The sequence below is a fragment of the Vanellus vanellus genome (genome assembly GCF_965231255.1).
Source record: "Vanellus vanellus genome assembly, contig: SUPER_32_unloc_1, whole genome shotgun sequence".
Classification (NCBI taxonomy): Eukaryota; Metazoa; Chordata; class Aves; order Charadriiformes; family Charadriidae; genus Vanellus; species Vanellus vanellus.
In genome coordinates, this window is record NW_028128968.1 from 95,773 (window position 1) to 123,205 (window position 27,433).

The 27,433-nt window shown below is 64.1% G+C and overlaps 2 protein-coding genes across 2 annotated transcripts; one reads left to right on the top strand and one right to left on the bottom strand.

Annotated features, from left to right (window-relative positions):
* Window positions 1-5,927: 5,927 nt before the first annotated feature.
* TAP2 (transporter 2, ATP binding cassette subfamily B member) lies at window positions 5,928-11,460 on the bottom strand (the record flags this gene model as incomplete). The annotated part of the gene is made up of 11 exons (XM_082499729.1): window positions 5,928-6,242; window positions 6,333-6,469; window positions 6,551-6,710; window positions 6,789-6,962; window positions 7,059-7,247; window positions 7,344-7,472; window positions 7,560-7,757; window positions 10,250-10,455; window positions 10,534-10,664; window positions 10,782-10,890; window positions 10,986-11,460. 11 exons carry the CDS (start codon window positions 11,458-11,460, stop codon window positions 5,940-5,942), a joined length of 2,211 nt encoding a protein of 736 aa, XP_082355855.1. The 3' UTR covers window positions 5,928-5,939.
* A 2,467-nt stretch (window positions 11,461-13,927) lies between these two features.
* Window positions 13,928-26,261, top strand: TAP1 (transporter 1, ATP binding cassette subfamily B member; the record flags this gene model as incomplete). Its single annotated transcript, XM_082499731.1, has 11 exons — window positions 13,928-14,064; window positions 16,185-16,287; window positions 16,393-16,729; window positions 17,929-18,126; window positions 19,845-19,973; window positions 20,505-20,690; window positions 22,170-22,343; window positions 22,967-23,126; window positions 23,194-23,330; window positions 24,684-25,045; window positions 26,162-26,261. Exons 1-11 carry the CDS (start codon window positions 13,968-13,970, stop codon window positions 26,259-26,261), a joined length of 1,983 nt encoding a protein of 660 aa, XP_082355857.1. The 5' UTR covers window positions 13,928-13,967.
* Window positions 26,262-27,433: the final 1,172 nt, after the last annotated feature.

Sequence of the window (27,433 nt, forward strand, 5' to 3'; positions counted from 1 at the left end):
TATCGGGGAGAGTGAGAAGGAAATAGACTGGTGGTCGCAGGCCTTGAGGTCCTTGAAAGAGAGACCGGGCCAGTCCCCAGAAATAAAACGAGATCAGAGCCATCTCCTCTCCTCGCCCTGCAGGGTTGAAGGCACGGAAGGCAGCGGCCTACCAGCAAGCGGTGAATGGAGGCAAGCCTGTGCCAGGGCCGGCAAGCGAAGCCCCTCCTTGCCCGCCTCCCCTTCTACCACTCTACAACGAAAGTATGAGGCCCTGAGAGTGGTGGAACAGCCTAAGGACAACAAGACTGACAGTCCTAACACGTCACAGGAGCCGCCAGGAGCAGAAAGGCCTACTGCCCGTGTTATGGCCGCCTCTACGAGGAAGAAAAGGAGCTGTGGGCCGCTCAGGGCTGAGGGGGACAGAGGGTGCGATCCGAAGGGCAGACCCCACTCTCGGGGAAGTCTGTGCCTCCCCGGGGCACGGGTCAGGGACGTCACAAAGAGACTCCCTGGCCTGGTGCGGCCCTCGGACTACCACCCGCTGCTCCTGTTGGGGGGGAAAGCGACAAATGTGCAGATCAGAGCGCAAAAATGATTAAAAGAGACATCAGGGCCTTGGGGTAGTCACTGAGGGGAGGTGGAGCACAGGTTATTTTTTCGTTCCTGCTTCCCGTTGAGGGCAACGACATCGAAAGACGCAGAGACGAGCTCAGCCTGTTAATACGCGGCTCCGTGGCTGCTGTCACCGCCACGATTTGGGGTTTTTCGACAATGGAATGGCCTAAGCGGCACCGGGCCTGCTGGCAGCAGGCGGGGGTTGGCTCACTCAAAGGGGGAGAAGGGTTTTTGCCCCAAAAATTAGCAGGGCTCATTAAGAGGTCTTTAAACTAGGCTCGACGGGGGAAAGGGGTATTATCGGGTTTGCCCGTGACCAACCAAGGGGTGTGGAGGAATTCCTGAGGGCGAGAGGTCATGATGTGATTCCAATGAGCAACCCGGGGTTTTAGCCAGGCGGAGAGGCCTACGCGTGCTGTCCGTGAAGTCTTTTCTGGACAACGTGGGAAGAAAACTTGGCCTGGGAGCGAAACTGCAGAAGGGAAAACAATCAGCGTGTGCTGTGTCCGTGGGCATAGCGCATCGCTGATCAGGTTGGCGGGGGGGCGTTACGTGTAAGCAAGAGGGTTAAATCAATCGCCACGCTGTTTATGTGTGCTATTTCTGTAAACATATATATATATTTTTCTGTAAACATATATATATTCACCAGATTGTTTGTGTGCGCTATTTTTGTAAACCTTTATATACTCTGCTACTAGCAAGCTTATGTATACTCTGCTAAAACACCTAATAAAGGAGAACGACCGTACTCACATTGAGGCTACGTCGTTACTCCGGGACACAATCCCACTCCGACAAAGGGGTGTTGTACCAAGGAAAGAAGAACGGGGTGCTGGTGAGGGCCTGCAGCCATTCGCTCCAAAATGTGCCGGCTACGCTGCAGCAGGCTCAAAGACTTACGTAGACGAGCCAGGAGCTCCTGGACCAACAGGAGCCGATGGGGAGGCACCGTTAACACACGGCAAAGGAATGCCGCCCGGAGAGCGGCGCAAAGTAATTAGAGCCGCTCCGGCCAAGTCAGCCTCAACGAGGACACGGCTGAAGCGCCCCTGTGCAAACGCACGGAGCGTAGGGAACAAAGGAGGAGCTGGAGATGTGGGCATGCCTCCAAGGGTACCATCTCATTGGCATCACGGAGACGTGGTGGGATGGCTCCTGCGACTGGAGTGTTGGCGTGGAGGGTTCTTCAGGAGAGACAGGCCGGGGAAACAAGGAGGTGGTGTTGCCCTGTACGTCAACGACCAACAGGAATGCATGGAGCTCAGCCTAGGGGTGGGTGAAGAGCCAACTGAGAGGCTATGGGTCAGGATTAAAGGGAAATCGGGAGCAGGGGACACTACAGTGGGGGTCTGCTACAGTCCACCCGACCAGGAAGACTGAGCAGATGAGGCCCTCTAGACACAGATAAGGGTGGCATCGCCTTCGCAGGCCCTGGTCCTCACGGGCAACTTCAACCACCCCAACATCTGTTGGAAGGAAAACGCAGCAGGGCATAGGCAATCCAGGAGGTTCTTGGGTTGTATTGACCACAACTTCCTTCTCCAAGTGGTAGAGGAGCCACCGAGGAGAGGAGCTATGCTGGACCTTGTCCATACCAACCAGGAGGGGCTGGTAGGCGGTGTCAGGCTCAAGGCTAGCCTGGGCTGCAGTGACCGTGGAACGGTGGAGTTCGAGATCCTCGAGGCAGCGAGGAGGGTGCGCAGCAGGCTGACCACCCTGGGCTTTGGGAGAGCTGACTTTGGCCTCTTGCAGAATCTGCTTGGTGTGGTGCCACGGGCTGAAGCGCTGGAGGGAAGAAGGGCCCAAGAAAGCTGGTTGATATTCAAGGATCACCTCCTCCAAGCTGAGGAGCGGTGGATCCCTACAAAGAAGGCAGCAGGCAGAAAAGCCAGGAGGCCTGCCTGGATGAACATGGAGCTCCTGGACATGACCAAAAGAAAAAATGAGGCCTACAAGGGGTGGAACAGGGGCGGGTAGCCTGGGAGGGTTACAGGGAAATTGTGCGAGCAGCCAGGGATCGGGTTAGACAAGCTAAAGTCCAGATTCCTCTCATCCTATCTCACCTTGAACACTCCCAATGATGGGGCAACCACAACTTGTCCAGGCAACCTGCTCCAGCCTCTCACTGGCTGAGATACTGTGCTCACAGGCTCGATACTGTGCATAACCCTCAGGGGAGAGAGAGGGACCAATGGACCAATGGATAAGGAACTGGCTGGATGGTCGCACTCCAAGGGATGTGGTCAATGGCTCGACGTCCAAGCGCTGACCAGTTATGAGTGGTGTTCCTCAGGGGTCGGTACTGGAAAGAATGCTGTTCAACGTCTTTGTTGGTGACGGACAGTGGGATCGAGTGCCCCCTCAGTGAGTTTGCTGACGACACAGAGCTGTGTGGAGCGGTGACACGCTGGAGGGGAGGGATGCCATCCAGAGGGACCTGGGCAGGCTGGAGAGGTGGGCCCGTGCCAACCTCGTGAAGTTCAACAAGGTTCTGCCGGTGGGTCGGGGCAATCCCAAGCGCAAATCCAGGCTGGGTGGAGATTGGATGGAGAGCAGCCCCGAGGAGAGGGACTTGGGGGTGTTGGTGGATGAGAAGCTCAACATGAAGCTCTCCTTCTATGACAAGGTGACCCACTTGCTGGACAAGGGAAAAGCTGTGGATGTTGTCTACCTGGATTTTTGCAAGGCTTTTGACACCATTTCCCATAGCATTCTCCTGGAGAAACTGGCTGCTCATGGCCTGGACAGGTATACTCTTCGTTGGGTAAAAAACTGGCTGGATGGCTGTGTCCAGAGAGTGGTGGTAAATGGAGTTAAATCCAGTTGGTGTCCAGTGACGAGTGGTGTCCCCCAGGGATCGGTGCTGGGGCCCGTTCTCTTTAATATCTTTATCAACGATCTGGATGAGGGGATCGAGTGCTCCCTCAGTAAGTTCGCAGACGACACTAAACTGGGGGGGCGTGTTGATCTGCTTGAGGGTAGATTGGCTCTGCAGAGGGATCTGGACAGGCTGGACAGATGGGCTGAGGCCAATGGTATGAGGTTCAACAAGGCCAAGTGTCGGGTCCTGCACTTGGGTCACAACAACCCCATGCAGCGCTACAGACTGGGGGCGGCGTGGCTGGAAAGCTGCCTGGCAGAAAAGGACCTGGGGGTGTTGGTGGACAACCGGCTGAGCATGAGCCAGCAGTGTGCCCAGGCAGCCAAGAAGGCCAACACCATCCTGGCCTGCATCAGGAATAGTGTGGTGAGCCGGACTAGGGAAGTAATCATCCCCCTGTACTCGGCACTGGTGAGGCCTCACCTCGAGTACTGTGTTCAGTTTTGGGCCCCTCACTACAAGAAGGACATTGAGGTGTTGGAGCGTGTCCAGAGAAGGGCTACAAAGCTGGTGAAGGGTCTGGAGGACAAACCTTATGAGGAACGACTGAGGGATCTGGGGTTGTTTAGCCTGGAGAAGAGGAGGCTGAGGGGAGACCTTATCACCCTCTACAACTACCTGAAAGGAGGTTTTAGAGAGATGGGAGCTGACCTCTTCTCCCTGGCGACAAGTGATAGGACAAGAGGAAATGGGTTCAAGTTATGTCAGGGCAGGTTTAGATTAGATGTTAGGAAGCATTTTTTCACTGAAAGGGTTATTAAACATTGGAATAAGCTGCCCAGAGAGGTGGTGGATTCACCATCCCTGGAGGTGTTTAAGAAAAGGGTAGATGAGGTGCTTAGGGACATGGTTTAGGAGTGGTGGTGTTTTTATCAGGGTAGGTTAATGGTTGGACTTGATGGTCTTAAAGGTCCCTTCCAACCTCACTGATTCTATGATTCTATGAGCCGACAACGTGCGCTGGAAGCCCAGCAAGCCACCGGCATCCCGGGCTGCACCCTCAAGCAGCGGGGCCAGCAGGGCGAGGGAGGGGATTGTGCCCCTCTGCTGCGCTCTGGGGAGACCCCACCTGGAGTACTGCGTCCAGTTCTGGAGAGCTCAACATCAGAAGGACGTGGACCTGTTGGAGCGGGTCCAGAAGAGGCCACGGAGATGACCAGAGAGCTGGAGAACCTCTGCTGTGAGGCCAAACTGAGCTGGGGGTGTTCAGCCTGGAGAAGAGAAGGCTCCGGGGAGACCTTAGAGCCCCTTCCAGTGCCTAAAGGGGCTCCAGGAAAGCTGGGGAGGGACTCTTGGTCAGGGAGGGGAACCGCAGGATGAGGGGGAATGGTTTTGAACTGGAAGAGGGGACGTTTAGATCAGATATTAGGAAGAAATTCTTGACTGGGAGGCTGGTGAGACACTGCCCAGAGAAGTTGTGGAAGCTCCGTCCCTGGAGGTGGTTCAAGGCCAGGTTGGACAGGGCTTCGAGCAACCTGGTTTAGTGGAAGGTGTACCAGCCCAGGGCAAGTGGAGGGGTGGTGGTGGAACGAGATGGTCTTTAAGGTCCTTTCCAACCCAAACTGGTCTATGTTTCTATCTCACCTTGAACACTCCCAATGATGGGGCAACCACGACTTGTCCAGGCAACCTGCTCCAGCCTCTCACCACCCTCCTTTGTAAAACATTTCTGATGTCCAATCTCGACCTCTCCTCTTCCAGTTTCCAACCACGGCCCCTGTCCTGTCACCGCAGGCTGTGCTAAAAGGTCTCTCTCCATCTCTCTTCCTTCGAGGGACGCTGCAGAAGTCAAAGCCACCCAGCTGGCCCTAAAGAAACATGGCCTGAGAAACGTGGCCAGTGCTTTGCCTCCGTATCGACTCGTTGAGGGTGGTCAATGGCCTGTGGGGGTGGCTACCACGATGGCTGCAGAGGTAACCCCCTCTGGACCGCTGCATTATGGCAGCGGGACCTTCCTGCCTGGGTGTAGAGGTCCCTCACGTAGAGGTCCAAGAGCTGTGCCCCTGGAGAACATCACCGCAAGCAGCAAGCAGACCAGGCGGCTAAAATTGGAGTGGTTCAGGTAGACCTGGACTGGGAACAGCGTCTTGAGCTGCATTCACAGCTCGGTGGGCCCGCGTGACGTCGGGGTAGAGCCACCGCCTACGGGGGGGGGGGGGGGGGGCTGGCGATGGCGGGGTGGACCTGGGCACCGGCGCCACCGCACAGGTTCACGGGTTCATTGCGTGTCGTTCGTTGACAGCCTCTCGGGTATAAAGGACGGTGGCTGCGATATCACGAGGGGGAGGCCGGCGGATTAACGCCCTCCCACCGAGGACGGCGCCACGCGCTTCCCGTGGCCACGGTGACAACCAGAGGGCGACTGCGTGGCTTCAACGCCCAAAACCCTGCAGCCAGGCCAGACTGTTCCCCCTAGCCCCCACAACGCCGCCACCTCCTCTCCCAAAGCAATTCTACTTTATTTTGTACAAATTTCTCTCCCGACGGGAGCAGTGCCCTCCTCCTGCGCAGCCACCGGGGCAGAAGCCGCCCGCTGCTCCCCGCAGCCCACCCCTGGGGTCTCCGCTTGTCCCGCGCCGGGGGAACGCTGCAGCAGGCGACTGTAGGGTCCACAGCGGTTCCGCAACTGGGCAGGAGTCCCCATCTCGACCACGGTGCCGCCTTCCAGCACCACGACGCGATCAGCCGCCTCCAGCATCCGCGGGCAGTGGGTGATGAGCAGCACCGTCTTGGTCCCCCCGCTCCGCACCCACTGCTGCAGCTGCAGGAGATGCCGGTAGTCCATCACAACCTGCCGTGGGGCTTGGACCCCCCCACCCCCCTCAAACCCCGGCGTCCTCCCACCCCTCACCGCTGCCTCGCCCTCGCTATCCAAGGCGCTGGTGGCTTCGTCCAGGATGAGGACGGTGGGTCGCCGCACCAAGGCTCGAGCAACGGCGATGCGTTGCTTCTCCCCTGCTGAGAGCTGCCCCCCTTTCTCCCCCACGGCTGCGGAACAAAAAGCCGGGGAGCTGAGCATCACCCAAATTCCTGGGTCCCCTCCCCGCCAGCCCCATTCCCAGTGCTTACCAGTGTCAAAACCCTGGTCCAGCGCCGAGATGAAGCCCAGGGCACCGGCGGCGGCGGCGGCCGCCCTCACCTCCTCCTCCCCGCAGCCCTCCAGCCCGAAGACGATGTTGTCCCGGATGGTGCCGGAGAAAAGCACGGGCTCCTGCCCCACCAACGCCACCTGCCCCCGGGCGCAGGCTGAGACTGGGCACTACTCAGCGCAGTTGTGCCGCCCCCTCCTGCCCGCTGCTGCCCTCACCTGGCGGTGGAGGTAGCGGTGCTCGTAGTCCCGCAGTGGTACCCCGTCCAGCAGCACCTCCCCGGCCTCGGGCTCGTAGAATCGTTCCAGCAGTGCCGCGCAAGTGCTTTTCCCGCTGCCGTTGAGTCCCGCCAACGCCGTCACCTCGCCGGGGCGCAGCTCGAAGGAGACATCCTGAAAGGGGGAAGGAGCAGAATGCGGTGGCGGCGGTGGGCACTCAGGGGACGCCCCTGTCCCCTCCTTGGGGACCCTGGAGACCCACGGCTCTACCTGCAGGACAAGGTGCTCAGGGCGCGTGGGGTAAGCGAAGGAGACGCGTTGGAAGGTGACGTGGCCCCGCAGCGCGGCAGGCGCCTGCGTGCCCCCGGTGTCCCCGGTGGGTTGCCGGTCCAGGTACTCCAAGATCTTGCGACCGGCTGCCGCTTTGCTCAGCAAGTCGCCGTGGCCAAACACCAGCGCCTGCGTGGGGCAGAGGGGATAGCACCGGGGACAAGGACAGACGGACACGGTGGCGGGGGGGGGGACGGGGACGGCACACGCGTCGCATGGTCTCACCTGCACGTGGCGGCCGATTTTACCCTGGTAGAGGAGGAAGGTGACAAGGCTGCCAGCGGTGATGGTCCCCTCGCGGAACTGCTGGTGCCCGCGGCACAGCACCAGCACCTGCACGGCCAACTGCAGTGCCTGCAGGGACGGGGGTCAGTGGGTTGGGGGAAGGGGGGGGACAAGAGGGGTGCCCGGATGCTGGGCTCCCTCCTGTGCCCGCCTCACCCGCTGGATGAGGGTGAAGAGCGCCTGCTCCACGTCCATCCGGTCCTTCAGCCCCAACATCTCAGCTACTGCCCGGCTGTGGCGGCGCTTCTCCTCCTCCTCCCCGGCGAAGGTTTGCACCGTCTCGATGGAGGAGACGGCCTCCTGCACCACCGCCGCCGTGGCGGCCGTGGCGTCCAGCATGGCTCGCTGCAGCACCTGGGCAAGGGCAGTCAGATTCAGCACCCGTGGGGTGGCAATGGGACATCCCCGCTGGCCTGGCCCTGTCCGTCCCGTCCCCACCAGCCCCAAAGCTCTGTCCCCCCACCCCCACCGTCCCCACTCCACTGTTTCCATCCCTGCTGACCCCATCCTGTCCCCACTGATCCCTCCCCACTGTCCCCACCCCACTGTCTCCACCCCATCCCACCATCCCATCGCTACCACCCCCTCCAGTCCCCGCTGCCCCCATCCTGTACCCAATGTACAATCCTGTCTCCATCCCGCCCCCTCATCCCCATCCCACCATCCAGTCCCCGTTCCCATCCTGTCCTCCCTGTCCCCATTCCAGTCCCCCTCATCCCCATCCTGTCCCCACCATCCCGTCCTCCCTGACCCATCCAGTCCCCCCGTCCCCATTTCAGTCCCTCCATCTCCATCTTGCCATCCCCACCATCTCATCCCATTCCCATCCCATCCCATCCCATCCCATCCCATCCCATCCTCCTGTCCTCATCACTCTCGTTATTCCATCCCCACTGTCCCATCCTGTCACCACCATTCCCATTCCCACCATCCCATTCCTCTGGTCCCCATCCCCTCCTCACCATCCCCATTCCATCCCCACCGTGCTCATGGTCCCCATCCAGCCATCCCATCCCACCTCCCTGTCCTGATCCCATCATCCCATGCCCACCATCCAATCCTGTCCAGTCCCGACCCCCTCCTGCCATCCTGTCCCCATACCATCCTGGTCCCACCACCCCATCCCCACCATCGCAGTCCCCAGTCCCCAATCCCCATCCCCCCATCCCATCCCCACTATCCCATCCCATCCCCATCCTCATCCCACTATCCCATTCCCGCTGTACCACCCCGCCCCCACTGTCCCATCCCATCCCCACCATCCCCATCTCAGCCCCACTGTCTCTTCCTATCCTAACCCCACCACCCTGTCCCCATCCCATTCCCACCATCCCATCCTCCCCATTCTCATTGCCACCATCTCGTCCCCCTGGTATCCATCCCATCATCACATCCTCACCATTCCATCCTGTCCCCATCCCACTATCCCATCCCATCCCCACCTCTCCCATTCCCACCATCCAATCCCTTCCATTCCAATTCCCACCATCCCATCTGCCTGGCCCCCATTGGCTGTCTCATCTCCATTGTCCTATCCCATCCCCATTCCCACCATCCCATTTCCCTGGTCCCCATCCCACCACCCCATTCCCACCATCCCATCTTCCTGGTCTTCATCCCACCATCCCATCCTCCTTTCCCCATTCCCACCCTCCCATCTTCCTGGTCTTCATCCCACTATCCCATCCTGTCCTTTCCCCATTCCCACCATCCCATCTGCCTGGCTCCCATTGGCTGTCTCATCTCCATTGTCCTATCCCATCCCCATTCCCACCAGCCCATCTCCCTGGTCTTCATCCCACCATCCCATCCCATCCTTTCCCCATTCCCACCATCCCATATTCCTGGTCTTCATCCCACCATCCCATCCCATCCCATCCCATCCCATCCCATCCCATCCCATCCCATCCCATCCTTTCCCCATTCCCACCAGCCCATCTCCCTGGTCTTCATCCCACCATCCCATCCCATCCTTTCCCCATTCCCACCATCCCATATTCCTGGTCTTCACCCCACCATCCCATCCCATCCTTTCCCCATTCCCACCATCCCATCTTCCTGGTCTTCATCCCACCATCCCATCCCATCCTTTCCCCATTCCCACCATCCCATCTTCCTGGTCTTCATCCCACCATCCCATCCTTTCCCCATTCCCACCATCCCATCTTCCTGGTCTTCATCCCACCATCCCATCCTGTCCTTTCCCCATTCCCACCATCCCATCTGCCTGGCTCCCATTGGCTGTCTCATCTCCATTGTCCTATCCCATCCCCATTCCCACCAGCCCATCTTCCTGGTCTTCATCCCACCATCCCATCCCATCCTTTCCCCATTCCCACCATCCCATCTTCCTGGTCTTCATCCCACCATCCCATCCCATCCTTTCCCCATTCCCACCATCCCATCTTCCTGGTCTTCATCCCACCATCCCATCCCATCCTTTCCCCATTCCCACCATCCCATCTTCCTGGTCTTCATCCCACCATCCCATCCCATCCCATCCCATCCCATCCCATCCCATCCCATCCCATCCCATCCTTTCCCCATTCCCACCATCCCATCTTCCTGGTCTTCATCCCACCATCCCATCCCATCCCATCCCATCCCATCCCATCCCATCCCATCCCATCCCATCCCATCCCATCCTTTCCCCATTCCCACCATCCCATCTTCCTGGTCTTCATCCCACCATCCCATCCCATCCCATCCCATCCCATCCCATCCCATCCCATCCCATCCCATCCCATCCCCATTCCCACCATCCCATCTTCCTGGTCTTCATCCCACCATCCCATCCTATCTCCCTGATCTTCCCACCGTTCCCGTTATCCCATCCCCACCATCACCTGGTACCGGGCATCGTAGACCTTGCGCGCGGTGACAGTGAGGGGCACCTCCAGCAGCGCCAGCAGTGCCAGGTGGGGTGACAACCCCACCATGAAGCCACCCAATCCCAACACCGTCGCCAAACTCCGCAACCCTATGTTGATGCTGCTCGGCACCGCCCGGCACAGCAAGGGCACGTCGTTGGCCAACCGGGCGGACAGCTCGGCTGTGGAGACACCAAGGGGTCAGCGGTGGGGTTGGAGGTACTGGGGTGGGGTGGGATGATGGGGACCTCCCCCCCTACCTGCCGGCGTCCCCTGGAAGAAGGCCAAATCCTGGCGCACCAGGCGGGAGAAGAGCTGGTGACGGGTGTTCAGTTTGAGCCGGGCTTGCGCCAAGACGAAGAGACCACCGCGGCAGCCGGCAAAGAACGAGCTGGTGGGGCGGACGGACGGACGGACATGGGGAACATGGACACGGCGACCCCCCCCGTCAGCCCGGCCGTGGGGGACAGATGGACGGAGAAGGTGGTCACCACGACCCTCACCTCACCTGCCCAAATCGGCGGCGAGGACCAGGCCAACGGTGAAGATGGTGAGTCCGTCACCTTGCCGGATGGCGTCCAGGGCTTTACCGGTACAATACGGCCCCGCGGTCTCACCTGGACAGACACCGGTGGAGCGGAGGAGTCAGCGTAGGGTGACAGCGGCGGCAACACCGGGACCTTCTCCCACCGCCGCGTCCCCCATCACTCACCCAGTACGGCCAACGCCAGGAAGAGGAAGGCGCCGCTGAGGACGGGCCACTCGGCCCACGCCAACGCCAACAGCCGCCCCACGGCCACCGGCGATTCGGTGCCCACGGCTTTACCGGGGGTCGGCGCAGCCCACGCCAGCAGCGCCGCAGCGGTGGCGCCGTGGGTCAGGGCCAACCAATGGGGCGCAGCCGTAGCCAACAGCACCGGGGCGGCGCTGTAGGGCACCAAGAGGCTCCGGAGGGTGAGGAAGATGGCGGGGGTGAGGCTGAGGACGACGGAGGCTCCCCAGGGACCTCCTGGGGCCACTAGCCGCCCGGCTACCGTGAACGCCAGCAGCCGCAGGCCAGCTTCCAGCCAGATGGCTACTGGGCCCAACCAGGCCAGTGCCAGGGCCGGCTGGGCCAGTGCCGCCATCACTGCCACATCAACCAGGAGGAGGAGGCAGGCCAGGCGGACGGCGGGGAGCAGCGCCATGGCCGGGGTGCTCACCAGTAAGGAACCAGTGCTCCCAGTGCAGCTCCCCTGGATGGCGCTCGGCCGCCTAGGGAACTCCAGTCAACACCAGTGCTCCCAGTCTAGCGCCCTCCCCCCCCCCCCGAGTCCAGCCCCCTCAGCTCCCCTCGACCCCACCCAGCCCCCTAGGGAACTCACCAGTCAACACCAGTGCTCCCAGTCCAGCCCCCTCAGCTCCCCTCGACCCCACCCAGCAGTCAGGGGTTCACCCAGTAAAGACCAGCGCTCCCAGTCCAGCCCCCCCGAGTCCCAGCCTGGACCCCCAAGACCCTGCCCAGCACCCTGGCGTGCTCACCAGTCAACACCAGTGCTCCCAGTCCAGCCCCCTCAGCTCCCCTCGACCCCACCCAGCCCCCTAGGGAACTCACCAGTCAACACCAGTGCTCCCAGTCCAGCCCCCCCGAGTCCCAGCCTGGACCCCCAAGACCCTGCCCAGCACCCTGGCGTGCTCACCAGTCAACACCAGTGCTCCCAGTCCAGCCCCCTCAGCTCCCCTCGACCCCGCCCAGCCCCCTAGGGAACTCACCAGTCAACACCAGTGCTCCCAGTCCAGCCCCCCCGAGTCCCAGCCTGGACCCCCAAGACCCTGCCCAGCACCCTGGCGTGCTCACCAGTCAACACCAGTGCTCCCAGTCCAGCCCCCCCGAGTCCCAGCCTGGACCCCCAAGACCCTGCCCAGCACCCTGGCGTGCTCACCAGTCAACACCAGTGCTCCCAGTCCAGCCCCCTCAGCTCCCCTCGACCCCACTCAGGCCCCTAGGGAACTCACCAGTCAACACCAGTGCTCCCAGTCCAGCCCCCCCGAGTCCCAGCCTGGACCCCCAAGACCCTGCCCAGCACCCTGGCGTGCTCACCAGTCAACACCAGTGCTCCCAGTCCGGCCCCCTCAGCTCCCCTCGACCCCACCCGGCACCCTGGAGCACACACCAGCGCTCCCAGTACAGCCTCCCAGCACCCCCCAGTCCCACCCGGTACTTTCCAGCACGGTCCCGCCGCGCCGCCTTTCGGTTTCGCTTTCGAGGCCCCGCCCCCTCCGCCCATCTCCCCGCCCCCCGGCCCCGCCCCGCTCCAAACTGCTCCAGCTCCATCTGCCCGGCAACTGATGACGACGACGCCTCAGCCAATCAGCGCCGCCCGCCCGGCTCTCGCCTTTCCCTCTCCCCCCATCCTCCAGGGACCCCCCCCGGACAGGAACACGGGGGATGGGGACCCCCGGGGACCCCTCGACGGCGCCCGGTGCCCCCCCCGCAGTGAGGTCCGGTGCCCCCCCCCCCAGTGCCCGGTGACCCCCCCCAGTGCCCAGTACCGCCCCCCCCGGCTGTGCCCGGTAACCGGTACCCGGTGCCCCCCCAGTGATGCCCGGTGCCCCTCCCCCGGCGGTGCCCGGTGCCCCCCCCGGCAATGCCCGGTGACCCCCCCCAGTGCCCAGTAACCCCCCCCGGGCTGAGTCCGGTACCCCCTCCGGTGCCCGGTAACCGGTACCCGGTACTTTCCACCCCTCCCCCCCCGATGCCCGGTGGCCCCTCCCCCCCCCGGTGCCCGGGGCTGAGCCATGCGCAGCCGCCGCCGGTCCCGCCCCCGCGGAGAATTTCGCTTTCCGAGAAACGGTGGGGCCGCCGGGAGGGACCGGGACCGGGACCGGGAGCGGGACCCGGACCGGGAAGAAGGGTCCCGGCAGTAGGACCGGGATCGGACCGCAGCGGGAACAGCGGGACCGGGACCGGATCGATCGCACCGGGTCACACCGGAGCACCGGATCGATCGCACCGGGTCACACCGGGACCGGATCCATCACACCGGGACCGGATCAACCACACCGGGTCACACCGGGACCGGACGGGGACGTACCGGAGCACCGGATCGATCACACCGGGTCACACCGGGACCAAACGGGGACACACCGGAGCACCGGATCGATCACACCGGGACCGGACGGGGACACACCGGGTGACACCGGGATCAGATCAACCACACCGGGTCACACCGGGACCGGACGGGGACGTACCGGAGCACCGGATCGATCACACCGGGTCACACCGGGACCAAACGGGGACGTACCGGAGCACCGGATCGATCACACCGGGTCACACCGGGACCAAACGGGGACACACCGGAGCACCGGATCGATCACACCGGGACCGGACGGGGACACACCGGGTGACACCGGGATCAGATCAATCACACCGGGTCAAACCGGGATTGAACGGGGACACACCGGAGCACCGGATCGATCACACCGGGTCACACCGGGACCGGATCAATCACACCGGGTCAAACCGGGATTGAACGGGGACACACCAGAGCACCGGATCGGTGACACCGGGACCGGACAGGAATACACCGGGTCACACACACTGGGACCGGATCAATCACACCGGGACCGGATCCATCACACCGGGACCGGATCAATCACAGCGGGTCACACCGGCACCGGACGGGGACACACCGGGACCGCACCGGGACCCACGATGGGGGTCGCCACCCCCCGCCGCCTCCTGTCCCTGCTGAGCCCCGAGCGCGGGCGCTGCGCGGTGGTGGCGGCGCTGATGGCGGCCTCGGTCCTCGGTACCGGGGGGGGAGGGAGGGGGGGGGGGGGGCAGCACCCGACTTGGGGGGGGGCAGCACCCATTGGGGAGTGGGGGTGGTCTGAGCTTGGGGGGGCAGCACCCAAATTGGGGGGGGGCAGCACCCATTGGGGGGTGTTCTGAGCTTGGGGGGGGGCAGCACCCAAATTTGGGGGGGGCAGCACCCACTGGCGGTGTTCTGAGCTTGGGGGGGGGCAGCACCCAAATTTGGGGGCGGGCAGCACCCATTGCAGGGGGATGCTCTGAGCTGGGGGGGGCAGCACCCAACTTTGGGGGGGGGGACAGTACCCATTGGGGGTGTTCTGAGCTGGGGGGGGCAGCACCCAAATTTGGGGGGGGGCAGCACCCATTGGGGGTGTTCTGAGCTGTGGGAGGGCAGCACCCACCGTTGGTGGGGGGCACCCAACTTTGGGGGGGGGACAGTACCCATTGGGGGTGTTCTGAGCTGGGGGGGGGGCAGCACCCAAATTTGGGGGGGGCAGTACCCATTGGGGGGTGTTCTGAGCTGGGGGGGCAGCACCCAAATTTCGGGGGGGGGGACACCCATTGGGGGGTGTTCTGAGCTGGGGTGGGGCAGCACCCAACTTTGGGGGGGGGGCATCACCCATTGGGGGTGTTCTGAGCTTGGGGGGGCAGCACCCAACTTTGGGGGGGGGCAGTACCCATTGGGGGTGTTCTGAGCTGGGGGGGGCAGCACCCACCTTTGGGGGGGGGCACCCAACTTTGGGGGGGGGACAGTACCCATTGGGGGTGTTCTGAGCTGGGGTGGGGCAGCACCCAACTTTGGGGGGGGGGCATCACCCATTGGGGGGTGTTCTGAGCTTGGGGGGGCAGCACCCAACTTTGGGGGGGGGCAGTACCCATTGGGGGTGTTCTGAGCTGGGGTGGGGCAGCACCCAACTTTGGGGGGGGGGCATCACCCATTGGGGGGTGTTCTGAGCTTGGGGGGGCAGCACCCAACTTTGGGGGGGGGCAGTACCCATTGGGGGTGTTCTGAGCTGGGGGGGGCAGCACCCACCTTTGGGGGGGGGCACCCAACTTTGGGGGGGGGACAGTACCCATTGGGGAGTGTTCTGAGCTGGGGGGGGCAGCACCCAACTTTGGGGGGGGGGCAGCACCCATTGGGGGGTGTTCTGAGCTTGGGGGGGCAGCACCCAACTTTGGGGGGGGGCAGTACCCATTGGGGGTGTTCTGAGCTGGGGGGGCAGCACCCAAATTTGGGGGGGGGCAGCACCCATTGGGGGTGTTCTGAGCTTGGGGGGGGCATCACCCAAATTTGGAGGGGGGCAGTACCCATTGGGGGTGTTCTGAGCTTGGGGGGGCAGCACCCAAATTTGGGGGGGGGCAATACCCATTTGGTGTGTCCTGAGCTGGAGGGGGCAGCACCCAAATTTGGGGGGGGGGACACCCATTGGGGGGTGTTCTGAGCTGGGGTGGGGCAGCACCCAAATTTGGGGGGGGCAGCACCCATTGGGGGTGTTCTGAGCTGGGGGGGGGCAGCACCCACCTTTGGGGGGGGGCACCCAACTTTGGGGGGGGGACAGTACCCATTGGGGGTGTTCTGAGCTGGGGGGGCAGCACCCAAATTTGGGGGGGGGGGCAGCACCCACTGGGGGTGTTCTGAGCTGGGGGGGGGCAGCACCCACCTTTGGGGGGGGGCAATACCCATTTGGTGTGTCCTGAGCTGGAGGGGGCAGCACCCAAATTTGGGGGGGGGCAGCACCCATATGGGGGTGTTCTGAGCTTGGGGGGGCAGCACCCTAATTTGGGGGGGGGCAATACCCATTGGGGGTGTTCTGAGCTGGGGGGGGGCAGCACCCAAATTTGGGGGGGGGGGCAGTACCCATTGGGGGGTGTTCTGAGCTGGGGGGTAGGGGAGGCAGCACCCAGTTTTTTGGGGGGGGGGGGCAGCACCCAGTGGGATGGGTGGGTGCATCATCAGCCCCTCGAGGTCACACCATGGGGGGGGGCGGAGGGGGGTGACCCCGAGCAGGGGGTGACCCCATCACCGTGATGCCATGACTGTGTCATGTGTGTGTGTGTGTCCCCCGTGTCCCCGTCCCTGTCCCCCCCCCCGTCCCCCCCCCCTCCCCCCGGCAGGAGAGGTGGCCGTCCCCTACTTCACGGGCCGCGTCACTGACTGGGTGGCCAACGAGGCCGAGGTGGTGGCCGCCTGGCCCATGGTGCTGCTGGGGCTCAGCAGGTAGGACGGTGACGCCGGCGATGTCACACGGGCCAGAGGATGGGGGGGGTGACACGCCTGTCCCCCTGCTGAGCCACCCTCCCCTCCCCCCCCCCCCCCCCGCAGCGCCATCGCCGAATGCGTCTGCGATGTCACCTACGCGGGGACGTTGAGCCGGGCGTTGGGACGCCTCCAACGTCGCGTCTTCGCCGCCGTCCTGCAACGGGATGTCACCTCCCTGCAGGTGACGGGGACGGGGGCGGTGACGGCAAGGGTGACGGGGGACGTGGAGGCCACCCACGCGGCGGTGGCCGAGGCGCTCAGCCTCTTGCTGTGGTACCTGGCGCGGGGCGTCTGTCTCCTGGTCACCATGGCGTGGCTGTCACCTCGCCTGGCCTTTGTCACCCTCCTGTCACTGCCCGTCCTCCTGCTGCTGCCCCGGGCTGTCGGCAAGATCCAGCAGGTACTGAGGGGGAGGGGAGGGGGGGAGACGGGTCCCTTGTCACCTCCCTGTGCCCTCTGTCCCCTTCCCATGCCCACTGTCCCCTCCCCGTCCCCACTGTCCCCTTCTTGCACCCTCTGTCCCCTCCCTATGCCCACTGTCCCCTTCCCATGCCAACTGTCCCCTCCCCATCCCCACTGTCCCCTCCATGTGCCCGCTGTCCCCTCCCTGTCCCCATTGTCCCCTTCCTGCACCCTCTGTCCCCTCCCCATCCCCACTGTCCCCTCCATGTGCCCGCTGTCCCCTCCCTGTCCCCACTGTCCCCTTCCTGCACCCTCTGTCACCTCCCATCCCCACTGTCCCCTTCCCATGCCCAATGTCCCCTCCATGTGCCCACTGTCCCCTTCCTGCACCCCCTGTCACCTCCCTATGGCCACTGTCCCCTCCTTATTCCCACCGTCCCTTTCCCATGCCAAATGTCCCCTTCCCATCCCCACTGTCCCCCTCCCATGCCCGCTGTCCCCTTCCTGCACCCCCTATCCCCTCCCCATCCCCACTGTCCTCTCCCCATCCCCACTGTCCCCTCCACATGCCACTGTCCCCTCCAGTTGCCCACTGTCCCCTTCCTGCACCCCCCTGTCACCTCCCTATGGCCACTGTCCCCTCCTTATTCCCACCGTCCCTTTCCCATGCCAAATGTCCCCTCCACGCCCACTGTCCCCTTCCTGTCCCCACTGTCCCTTTCATGTGCCCACTGTCCCCTTCCTGCACCCCCTGTCACCTCCCTATGCCCCCTGTCCCCTCCCTATCCCCACTGTCCCCTCCCCATCTCCACTGTCCCCTCCATGTGCCCACTGTCCCCTTCCTGCACCCTCTGTCCCCTCCCCATCCCCACTGTCCCCTCCCCATCCCCACTGTCCCCTCCATGTGCCCACTGTCACCTCCCTGCACCCTCTGTCACCTCCCTATGCCCACTGTCCCCTCCCCATCCCCACTGTCCCCTCCACATGCCACTGTCCCCTCCATGTGCCCACTGTCCCCTTCCTGCACCCTCTGTCACCTCCCTATGCCCACTGTCACCTCCCTAAGCCCACTGTCCCCTTCCCATGCCAACTGTCCCCTCCACGTGCCCGTTGTCCCCTCCCTGTGCTGCCCCTCCCCTCCCCTCCCCGCTCTCTCTCCCCGTCCTCGTCCCCCTGAGGTGACACCGCTGTCCCCAGGGGCTGTCCAAGCAGGTGCAGGAGGCGCTGGCACGTGCCACCGAGGTGGCGGTGGAGACCTTCCAGGCCATGGCCACCATCCGCAGCTTCGCCCACGAGGTCGGGGCGGCCGAGCGGTACCGCCAGCGCCTGCACCACGTCTACCAGCTGGAGGGGAAGGATGCGGCCATCTACGCCGCCGGCCTCTGGGCCAGCGGGGTATGGGGACAGGGGACACGGTGGCATGGGGACAAGGGGACGTGGGGATGGGGCGGCACAGGGGCCGGGGGCCGGGATGGGGTTGGGGGGCGACGGGACATAAGGATAAGGTGGCATGGGGACGGGGGACACGATGGCGTGGGGGCGGTGGGATGCGGGGATGGGGTGGCACGGGGACAGGGGATACGGTGATGCGGTGGCACGGGGACAAGGGACTTGGGGATGTGGTGGCACGGGGCTGGGGGACACGGAGAGGCAGCAGCGGCGTGGGGCTAGGGGACATGGGGGTGCGGTGGCACAGGGCTAGGGGATGTGGTGGTGTGGGGACGACAGAACATGGGGGGGTGCAGTGGCGTGGGGACAGGGGACATTGGATGCAGTGGCACGGGGCTGGGGACATGATGGTGTGGCGGTGATGGGACATGGGGACGCAGTGGCCTGGGGACACGGTGGTGCGGTGGCATGAGGCTGGGGGACCTGGGGATGTGGTGGCACGGAGATGGGACATGTGGACACAGTGGCATGGGGACAAGGGACTTGGGGACGTGGTGGCATGGGGGACAACATGGGGGGGGGTGAGGACATGGGGGTAGAAGTGGCATGGGGACAGGGGACATAGGGATGTGGTGGCATGGGGCTAGGAGATGTGATGGCATGGGGGGGACAGGACACGAGAACATGGTGGCACGGGACTGGGGGACATGGGGAAGGCGTGGCGTGGGGCTGGGGTACATGGGGATGTGGTGGCATGGGGACAGGGGACATGGCCACAGTGACATGGGGACAAGGAACATGGGGACGTGATGGCATGGGGCTGGGGGACACGGTGGCATGGGGGTGATGGGACACGGGGATGTGGTGGGGACATCAGATGTGGCGGCGCGGGGCTGGGGGACGTGATGGTGCGGGGGTGACATGGGGACATGGGGGACACAGTGGCCTGGGGACAGGGGATGTGGGGATGTGGTGGTATGGGGACATGGGGGACGTGATGGCAGGAGGGCGATGGGACATGGGGGCGTGGTGGCATGGGGATGAGGTAGCATGGCATGGAGGCGGTGGCATGGGTACAGGGGACATGGAGACACACTGGCATGGGGCTGGGGACATGGGGACACAGCGGCACGGGGCTGGGGGACATGGGGATGCGGGTGGCATAGGGCTGGGAGACGTGAACGCGTGGGGGTGACAGGACATGGGCATGCGGTGGCCTGGGGATGGGGGACACGGGGGTGCGTGGGGACAGGGGACGTAGGAACAGGGTGGCATAGGGCTGGGGGACATGGGGACATGGTGGCACAGGGCTGGGGGACATGGGGACATGGTGGCACAGGGCTGGGGGACGTGGATGCAGCGGTACGTGGCGAAGGGATGTGGTGGCATGGGGGCTAGGGGACACGGGGACATGGTGGCATGGGGGCTAGGGGACACGGGGACCTGGTGACACGGGGCTGGGGGACACGGGGACACGGTGGCACGTGGTTGGGGGACACGATGACAGGGGGAAATCAGGACACGGGGGGCATGACAGCGCAGGGGCTCTGGGGCACAGGGGCACGGTGACGTGGGGGGTGTGACATTTCTGGGGCACGGGGGGGGGGGGACGACGTGACGGCACAGGGGAGGTGACAGAGCAAGGCTGGGACCTCGGTGTCCCTGCGGAGGGGTGGCCGCGGCGAAGGGTCACCCCAGAGGTGACCTCCCCGATGTGTCCCCAGTTCTCAGCGCTGGCCCTGAAGTTAGGGCTCCTCTGCTATGGGGCGCAGCTGGTGGCCGTGGGGACGATGACCACCGGGGACCTTGTCACCTTCCTCATCTACCAGATGCAGTTCACCGAAGCCGTGGAGGTGAGCCCGAGGGGACGCCGTGTCCTCTGCCTCCTCCCCAGCGTGTCCCCAAACCCATTCCCGGTGTCCCTGCAGCCTCCCCGCTGTTGTCCTCCCCGTGCCAGTCCCAGTGTGTCCTCGTCGCCACCCACGTCCCCGCGCCCTCCCTGCCATGTCCCCGTGTCCCCGCGCCCATCCCTCCATCTGCCTGTGTCCCCCTGCCGCATCCCCACACAGGTCCCACCATGTCCCTGTGCCCTCCGTGTCCCTAAACCCTCCTGGCCGTGTCCCCAAGCCCGTTCCCCGTGTCCTCCTGGACACATCCCTCTGCCTGTCCTCTGTGTCCCCAAGTCCTCCCCTCTGTGTCCCCATGCTCTGCCATCTCCCACCATGTCCCCGCGTCCTTTGTGGCCCCACACTCTCCCAACCGTGTCCCCACGCCCGTTCCTCATGGCCCCATGAGGGGCACATCCCTATCCCTGTCCTCTGTGTCCCCATGCCCGGTCCCCACATCCCCACACCCTCCCTGCCATGTCCCTACTGCGTCCCCAGGTCCTGCTCAGCTACTACCCCAACGTGACCAAGGCCGTGGGCTCCTCAGAGAAGATCTTTGAGTTCCTGGACCAGGAGGAGCAGAGGGCACCTGCAGGGACGCTGGCACCCGATGTCCTGCAGGGCCACCTCCAGCTTGAGGACGTCTGGTTCTCCTACCCCAAGCATCAAGAGCCCGTCCTCAAGGTGGGCACAGGGACAGGGCAGGGGATGAGGGGACGTGATAGGGGGGGACACGGTGGGAGAGGACATGGGGACATGGCATGGGGACCCAGAGGTGGTGGGGAGGGTGTGGGGACATGGCATGGGGACACGGCAGGTGGACATGGGGAGGAAGAGGGGGGAGCCATGGAGATGTGGACGTGGCGGAGATGTGGACGTGGCGGGCACATGGTGGGGGGACGTGGGGACACGTGGGGAGGACATAGGGACGTGTCCTGGGGACCCAGAGGTGGTGGGGAGGGTGTGGGGACATGGCATGGGGACAGGGACTTGGTGGGGACACGGCAGGTGGACATGGGGAGGCAAAGGGGGGAGCCATGAAGACGTGGACATGGTGGGGACGTGGTGGGGGGACGTGGGGACACGTGGGGAGGACATAGGGACGTGTCCTGGGGACCCAGAGGTGGTGGGGAGGGTGTGGGGACATGGCATGGGGACACGGACATGGTGGGGACATGGCAGGTGGACATGGGGAGGAAGAGGGGGGAGCCATGGAGACGTGGACGTGGTGGGGACGTGGTGGGGGGACGTGGGGACACATGGGGAGGACATAGGGACGTGGCATGGCGACCCAGAGGTGGTGGGAAGGGTGTGGGGACATGGCATGGGGACAGGGACTTGGTGGGGACACGGCAGGTGACCGTGGGGAGGAAGGGGAGGGAGACGTGGACGTGGTGGGGACGTGGTGGGGAGACGCGGGGACACGTGGGGAGGACATAGGGACGTGTCCTGGGGACCCAGAGGTGGTGGGGAGGGTGTGGGGACATGGCATGGGGACACGGACATGGTGGGGACATGGCAGGTGGACATGGGGAGGCAGAGGGGGGAGCCATGGAGACGTGGACGTGGTGGGGACGTGGTGGGGGGACGTGGGGACACGTGGAGAGGACATGGGGACATGGCATGGCGACCCAGAGGTGGTGGGGAGGGTGTGGGGACATGGCATGGGGACAGGGACTTGGTGGGGACACGGCAGGTGGACATGGGGAAGAAGAGGGGGGAGACGTGGATGTGGTGGGGACGTGGTGGGGAGACATGGGGACATGTGGGGAGGACACAGGGACGTGTCCTGGGGACCCAGAGGTGGTGGGGAGGGTGTGGGGACATGGCATGGGGACACGGCAGGTGGACATGGGGAGGAAGAGGGGGGAGCCATGGAGATGTGGACGTGGTGGGGACGTGGTGGGGGGACGTGGGGACACGTGGGGAGGACATAGGGACGTGTCCTGGGGACCCAGAGGTGGTGGGGAGGGTGTGGGGACATGAACGTGGTAGGGACGTGGTGGGGAGACACGGGGACGTGGTGGGAACGTGCCAGGTGGACATGGTGGGGGTGGCACGGGGACGCGGTGGGGGGACATGGGGACGGGGCGGGGAGGGCTGGGGCCATGGGGGGGGGTGGTGGGGGTGGTGCAGGGTTGTCACCTCTCTCTTCTCCCTCAGGGTGTGTCCCTGGAGCTGCGCCCCGGGGAGGTGCTGGCGGTGGTGGCCCCTCCGGGGGCGGGGAAGAGCACCCTGGTGTCCCTGGTCCTGCGCCTACGCCCGCCGGGGACCGGACGGGTGCTGCTGGATGGTCACCCCCTCCCTGCCTACCAGCACCCCTACCTGCGCAGCCAGGTGCCACCACCGCCCCGGTCACGTAATGTCCCCAAGAGGACCCACCACCCACCCCCACGTCACCATCTGTCGCCAACGGGTCCCCACCACCATCCTTGTGTCACCAGGCATCCCTAACGCGTCACCACCACCACCACCTCCCCGGTGCCACCGGCCATTCCCAACAAGTCTCCACTGCCACCCCCATGTCACCAGTCGTCCCCACCATGGCCCCGCCATCACCCCACGTCGCCAGATTTTCCCGCTGCGGCCCCAGATGTCCCCACCACGTCCATGCTGTGTCGCCCTCCTCCCACCGCATCCCCCGCCGTGTCCCCAACCATCCACACCGTGTCCCCAACGCATCCCCCGCCGTGTCCCCAACCATCCACACCGTGTCCCCAACGCATCCCCTGCCGTGTCCCCAGCTGCCCCCGCCGCATCCCCAGCTGTCCCCGACATGTCCCCAACCCATCCCCAGCTGTCCCCGACATGTCCCCAACCCATCCCCAGCCACCTTCTCAGCTGAGTCCCCAACCACCCCCATCACGTCTTTGCCATATCCCCACCGCGTCCCCAACCACGTCCCCTGCCACGTCCCCGCCGTGTCCCCAAAGTGTCCCCAGCCGTCCCCTCCGCCCCAGGTGGCCGCCGTCCCCCAGGAACCGGTGCTCTTCTCCCGTTCGCTCCACGCCAACATCGCCTACGGACTGGGGAGCTGGAACCGGGCGCAGGTGACAGTGGCAGCCCGCCGCGCGGGTGCCCATGCCTTCATCACCCGCCTGCCCCAGGGCTACGACACAGGTAGGAGGTGTCCCCCCTCGCTGTCCCCGTGTCCCCGTGTCCCCACCCTGACCCCCGTCTCCCGCAGAGGTGGGCGAGCTCGGGGGGCAGCTCTCCGGGGGACAGCGGCAGGGGGTGGCCATCGCTCGCGCCCTGGTGAGGAACCCCCGTGTCCTCGTCCTCGATGAGCCCACCAGCGCCCTGGACACCGAGAGCCAGCTGCAGGTGGGTGGTGACATCTGTGTCCCCTCGGTCCCACTGTCCAGCACCATCCTGGTCCCCAGGGGGATCCCCATGGTCCCCGGTCGCTGTGTCACCGTGGTCCTTGGTGCTCATGTCCCCTGGGTCCCTTCTTCCCCACGTCTCCTTGGTCTCAACTCCCCACATCCCCTGGGTCTATGCTCCCCGTGTCCCGTGGGACCCCACATCCGCACGATCCCCACTCCTCATGTCCCCATGATCCCCACTCCCCATGTCCCCATGATCCCCACTCCTCGTGTCCCGTGAGACCCCACGTCCCCACGATCCCCACTCCCCATGTCCCGTGGGACCCCACGTCCCCATGGTCCCCACTCCCCATGTCCCCACGATCCCCACTCCCCATGTCCCGTGGGACCCCACGTCCCCATGGTCCCCACCCCCCATGTCCCCACGATCCCCACTCCCCATGTCCCCATGTCCCGTGGGACCCCACGTCCCCATGGTCCCCACCCCCCATGTCCCCACGATCCCCACTCCCCATGTCCCGTGGGACCCCACGTCCCCATGGTCCCCACCCCCCATGTCCCCATGATCCCCACTCCTCGTGTCCTGTGGGACCCCACGTCCCCATGATCCCCACTCCCCACGTCCCCACGATCCCCACTCCCCATGTCCCCATGATCCCCAATCTCCATGTCCCGTGGGACCCCACGTCCCCACGATCCCCACTCCCCACGTCCCCATGATCCCCACTCCCCATGTCCCGTGGGACCTCACATCCCCATGATCCCCACTCCCCACGTCCCCATGATCCCCACTCCCCATGTCCCCATGATCCCCAATCTCCATGTCCTGTGGGACCCCACGTCCCCATGGTCCCCACTCCTCATGTCCCCATAATCCCCAATCTCCATGTCCCGTGGGTCCCCATGTCCCCATGATCCCCACTTCCCATGTCCCCACGATCCCCACTCCCCATGTCCCCATGATCCCCAATCTCCATGTCCCGTGGGACCCCACGTCCCCACGATCCCCACTCCCCATGTCCCGTGGGACCCCATGTCCCCATGGTCCCCACTCCTCATGTCCCATGGGACCCCACATCCCCATGGTCCCCACTCCTCATGTCCCATGGGACTCTGCTCCTGTGTCCCCTTGGTCCCTGGTCCCCACATCCCCTTGGTCCCAGCATCTCCTTGGTCCTTGGGCCCCATATCCCCTGTGTCCCTGCCCCCCATGTCCACTTGGTGCCTGGTCCCCATGCCCCTGGGTCCCTCCTTCCCAGGTCTCAACTTCCCACATGCCCTTGGTCCTTGGGTCCCTTGTCTCCGTGTCCCCACGCCCAGGGGTCCCCACTGACAATGTCACCCGTCCCAGGTGGAGCAGGAGATCTTCGGAGCCAGCGGGGCCGGACGCGCGGTGCTGCTGGTGACCGGGAAGGTGGCCCTGGCCATGCGGGCGCAGCGGGTGGCCGTGCTGGAGGGGGGACGACTGCATGAGTTGGAGTCCCCCGAGGAGCTACGGCGCCCCGGCAGCCGCTACTGGCACCTACTGCAGGGTGGGGGACAGGAGGGGACAGCAGGGGATGGTGACACGGGGAAGGAGTGTGAGGGACAGCGGGAGCTGGGGACACCAGATGCCACGATAGGGACACCAAGGGATGAAGACACCAGGAGCCAGGATGGGGACACTGGGGGAAGGGATGGGGACACCGAGAACACGGGTGGGGACACTAAGAGGTGGGATGGGGACACCACAAACCAGGGTGGAGACACTGGTAGATGGGATGGGGACACTGGTAGATGGGATGGGAACACTGGTGGAAGGGATGACGACACCGAGAACACGGGTGGGGACACTAAGAGGTGGGATGGGGACACCACAAACCAGGGTGGAGACACTGGTAGATGGGATGGGGACACTGGTAGATGGGATGGGGATACCAGGAGCAGGGATGGGGACACTGGTGGAAGGGATGACGACACCGAGAACACGGGTGGGGACACTAAGAGGTGGGATGGGGACACCACAAACCAGGGTGGGGACACTGGTAGATGGGATGGGGACACTGGTAGATGGGATGGGGACACCAGGAGCAGGGATGGGGACACTGGTGGAAGGGATGATGACACCGAGAACACGGGTGGGGACACTAAGAGGTGGGATGGGGACACCAGGAGTAGGGATGGGGAGAACGAAAGCTGTGACAAGGGACCGTGAGAGTGGTGACGGGGGAGCATGGACACCAGGCCGGGAACGCTGCCGTGTCCCTGCTACGTGACGGTGACCACAGGGGCCAGAAGGTGCCAGCGGGGCTGGTGACTGGCAGGACCAACCACAGGACACCGAGTTTGAAATAAATCCTTCTCTTTGTACCCAGGATGCGGTGGGGGACGCCGGTGCCGGGGTGGGAAGGGGCTGCAGAGATGGGGCGGTGGAAGGCTGTGGGGGCTGAAAGAGGGGTGCGGGGTTGGGTGGGGATGGGGACAACACCGGGGTGGCCCAGGGGAGATCCTCTGCCCCTGTTGGGCCAGAAATTTGGCCAAAATAAAGCCGAAGCGCGTCAGAGAGGAGCTGGCTGGGTCGAGGGGGCTGCTCAGCCGGGCTACGGGGTCTTGGGCGCCGAAGCCACGCGTTCCCCCTCTGGTTGTCACCGTGGCCACGGGAAGCGCGTGGCGCCGTCCTCGGTGGGAGGGCGTTAATCCGCCGGCCTCCCCCTCGCGATATCACAGCCACCGTCCTTTATACCCGAGAGGCTGTCAAGGAACAACGCGCAATGAACCCGTAAACCTGTGCGGTGGCGCCGGTGCCCAGGTCCACCCCGCCATCGCCAGCCCCCCCCCCCCCCCCTGTAGGCGGTGGCTCTACCCCGACGTCACGCGGGCCCACCGAGCTGTGAATGCAGCTCAAGACGCTGTTCCCAGTCCAGGTCTACCTGAACCACTCCAATTTTAGCCGCCTGGTCTGCTTGCTGCTTGCGGTGATGTTCTCCAGGGGCACAGCTCTTGGACCTCTACGTGAGGGACCTCTACACCCAGGCAGAAAGGTCCCACTGCCATAACGCAGCGGCCCAGAGGGGGTTACCTCTGCAGCCATCGTAGTAGCCACCCCCACAGGCCATTGGCCACCCTCAACGAGTCGATACGGAGGCAAAGCACTGGCCACGTTTCTCAGGCCATGTTTCTTTAGGGCCAGCTGGGTGGCTTTGACTTCTGCAGCGTCCCTCGAAGGAAGAGAGATGGAGAGAGACCTTTTAGCACAGCCTGCGGTGACAGGACCGGGGCTGTGGTTGGAAACTGGAAGAGGAGAGGTCGAGATTGGACATCAGAAATGTTTTACAAAGGAGGGTGGTGAGAGGCTGGAGCAGGTTGCCTGGACAAGTCGTGGATGCCCCATCATTGGGAGTGTTCAAGGTGAGATAGAAACATAGACCGGTTTGGGTTGGAAAGGACCTTAGAGACCATCTCGTTCCATCACTGCCCCCCCACTTGCCCTGGGCTGGTACACCTTCCACTAAACCAGGCTGCTCGAAGCCCTGTCCAACCTGGCCTTGAACCACCTCCAGGGACGGAGCTTCCACAACTTCTCTGGGCAGTGTCTCACCAGCCTCCCAGTCAAGAATTTCTTCCTAATATCTGATCTAAACGTCCCCTCTTCCAGTTCAAAACCATTCCCCCTCATCCTGCGGTTCCCCTCCCTGATCAGGAGTCCCTCCCCAGCTTTCCTGGAGCCCCTTTAGGCACTGGAAGGGGCTCTAAGGTCTCCCCGGAGCCTTCTCTTCTCCAGGCTGAACACCCCCAGCTCAGTTTGGCCTCACAGCAGAGGTTCTCCAGCTCTCTGGTCATCTCCGTGGCCTCTTCTGGACCCGCTCCAACAGGTCCACGTCCTTCTGATGTTGAGCTCTCCAGAACTGGACGCAGTACTCCAGGTGGGGTCTCCCCAGAGCGCAGCAGAGGGGCACAATCCCCTCCCTCGCCCTGCTGGCCCCGCTGCTGAGGGTGCAGCCCGGGATGCCGGTGGCTTTCTGGGCTTCCAGCGCACGTTGTCGGCTCATGTTGAGCTTCTCATCCACCAACACCCCCAAGTCCCTCTCCTCGGGGCTGCTCTCCATCCAATCTCCACCCAGC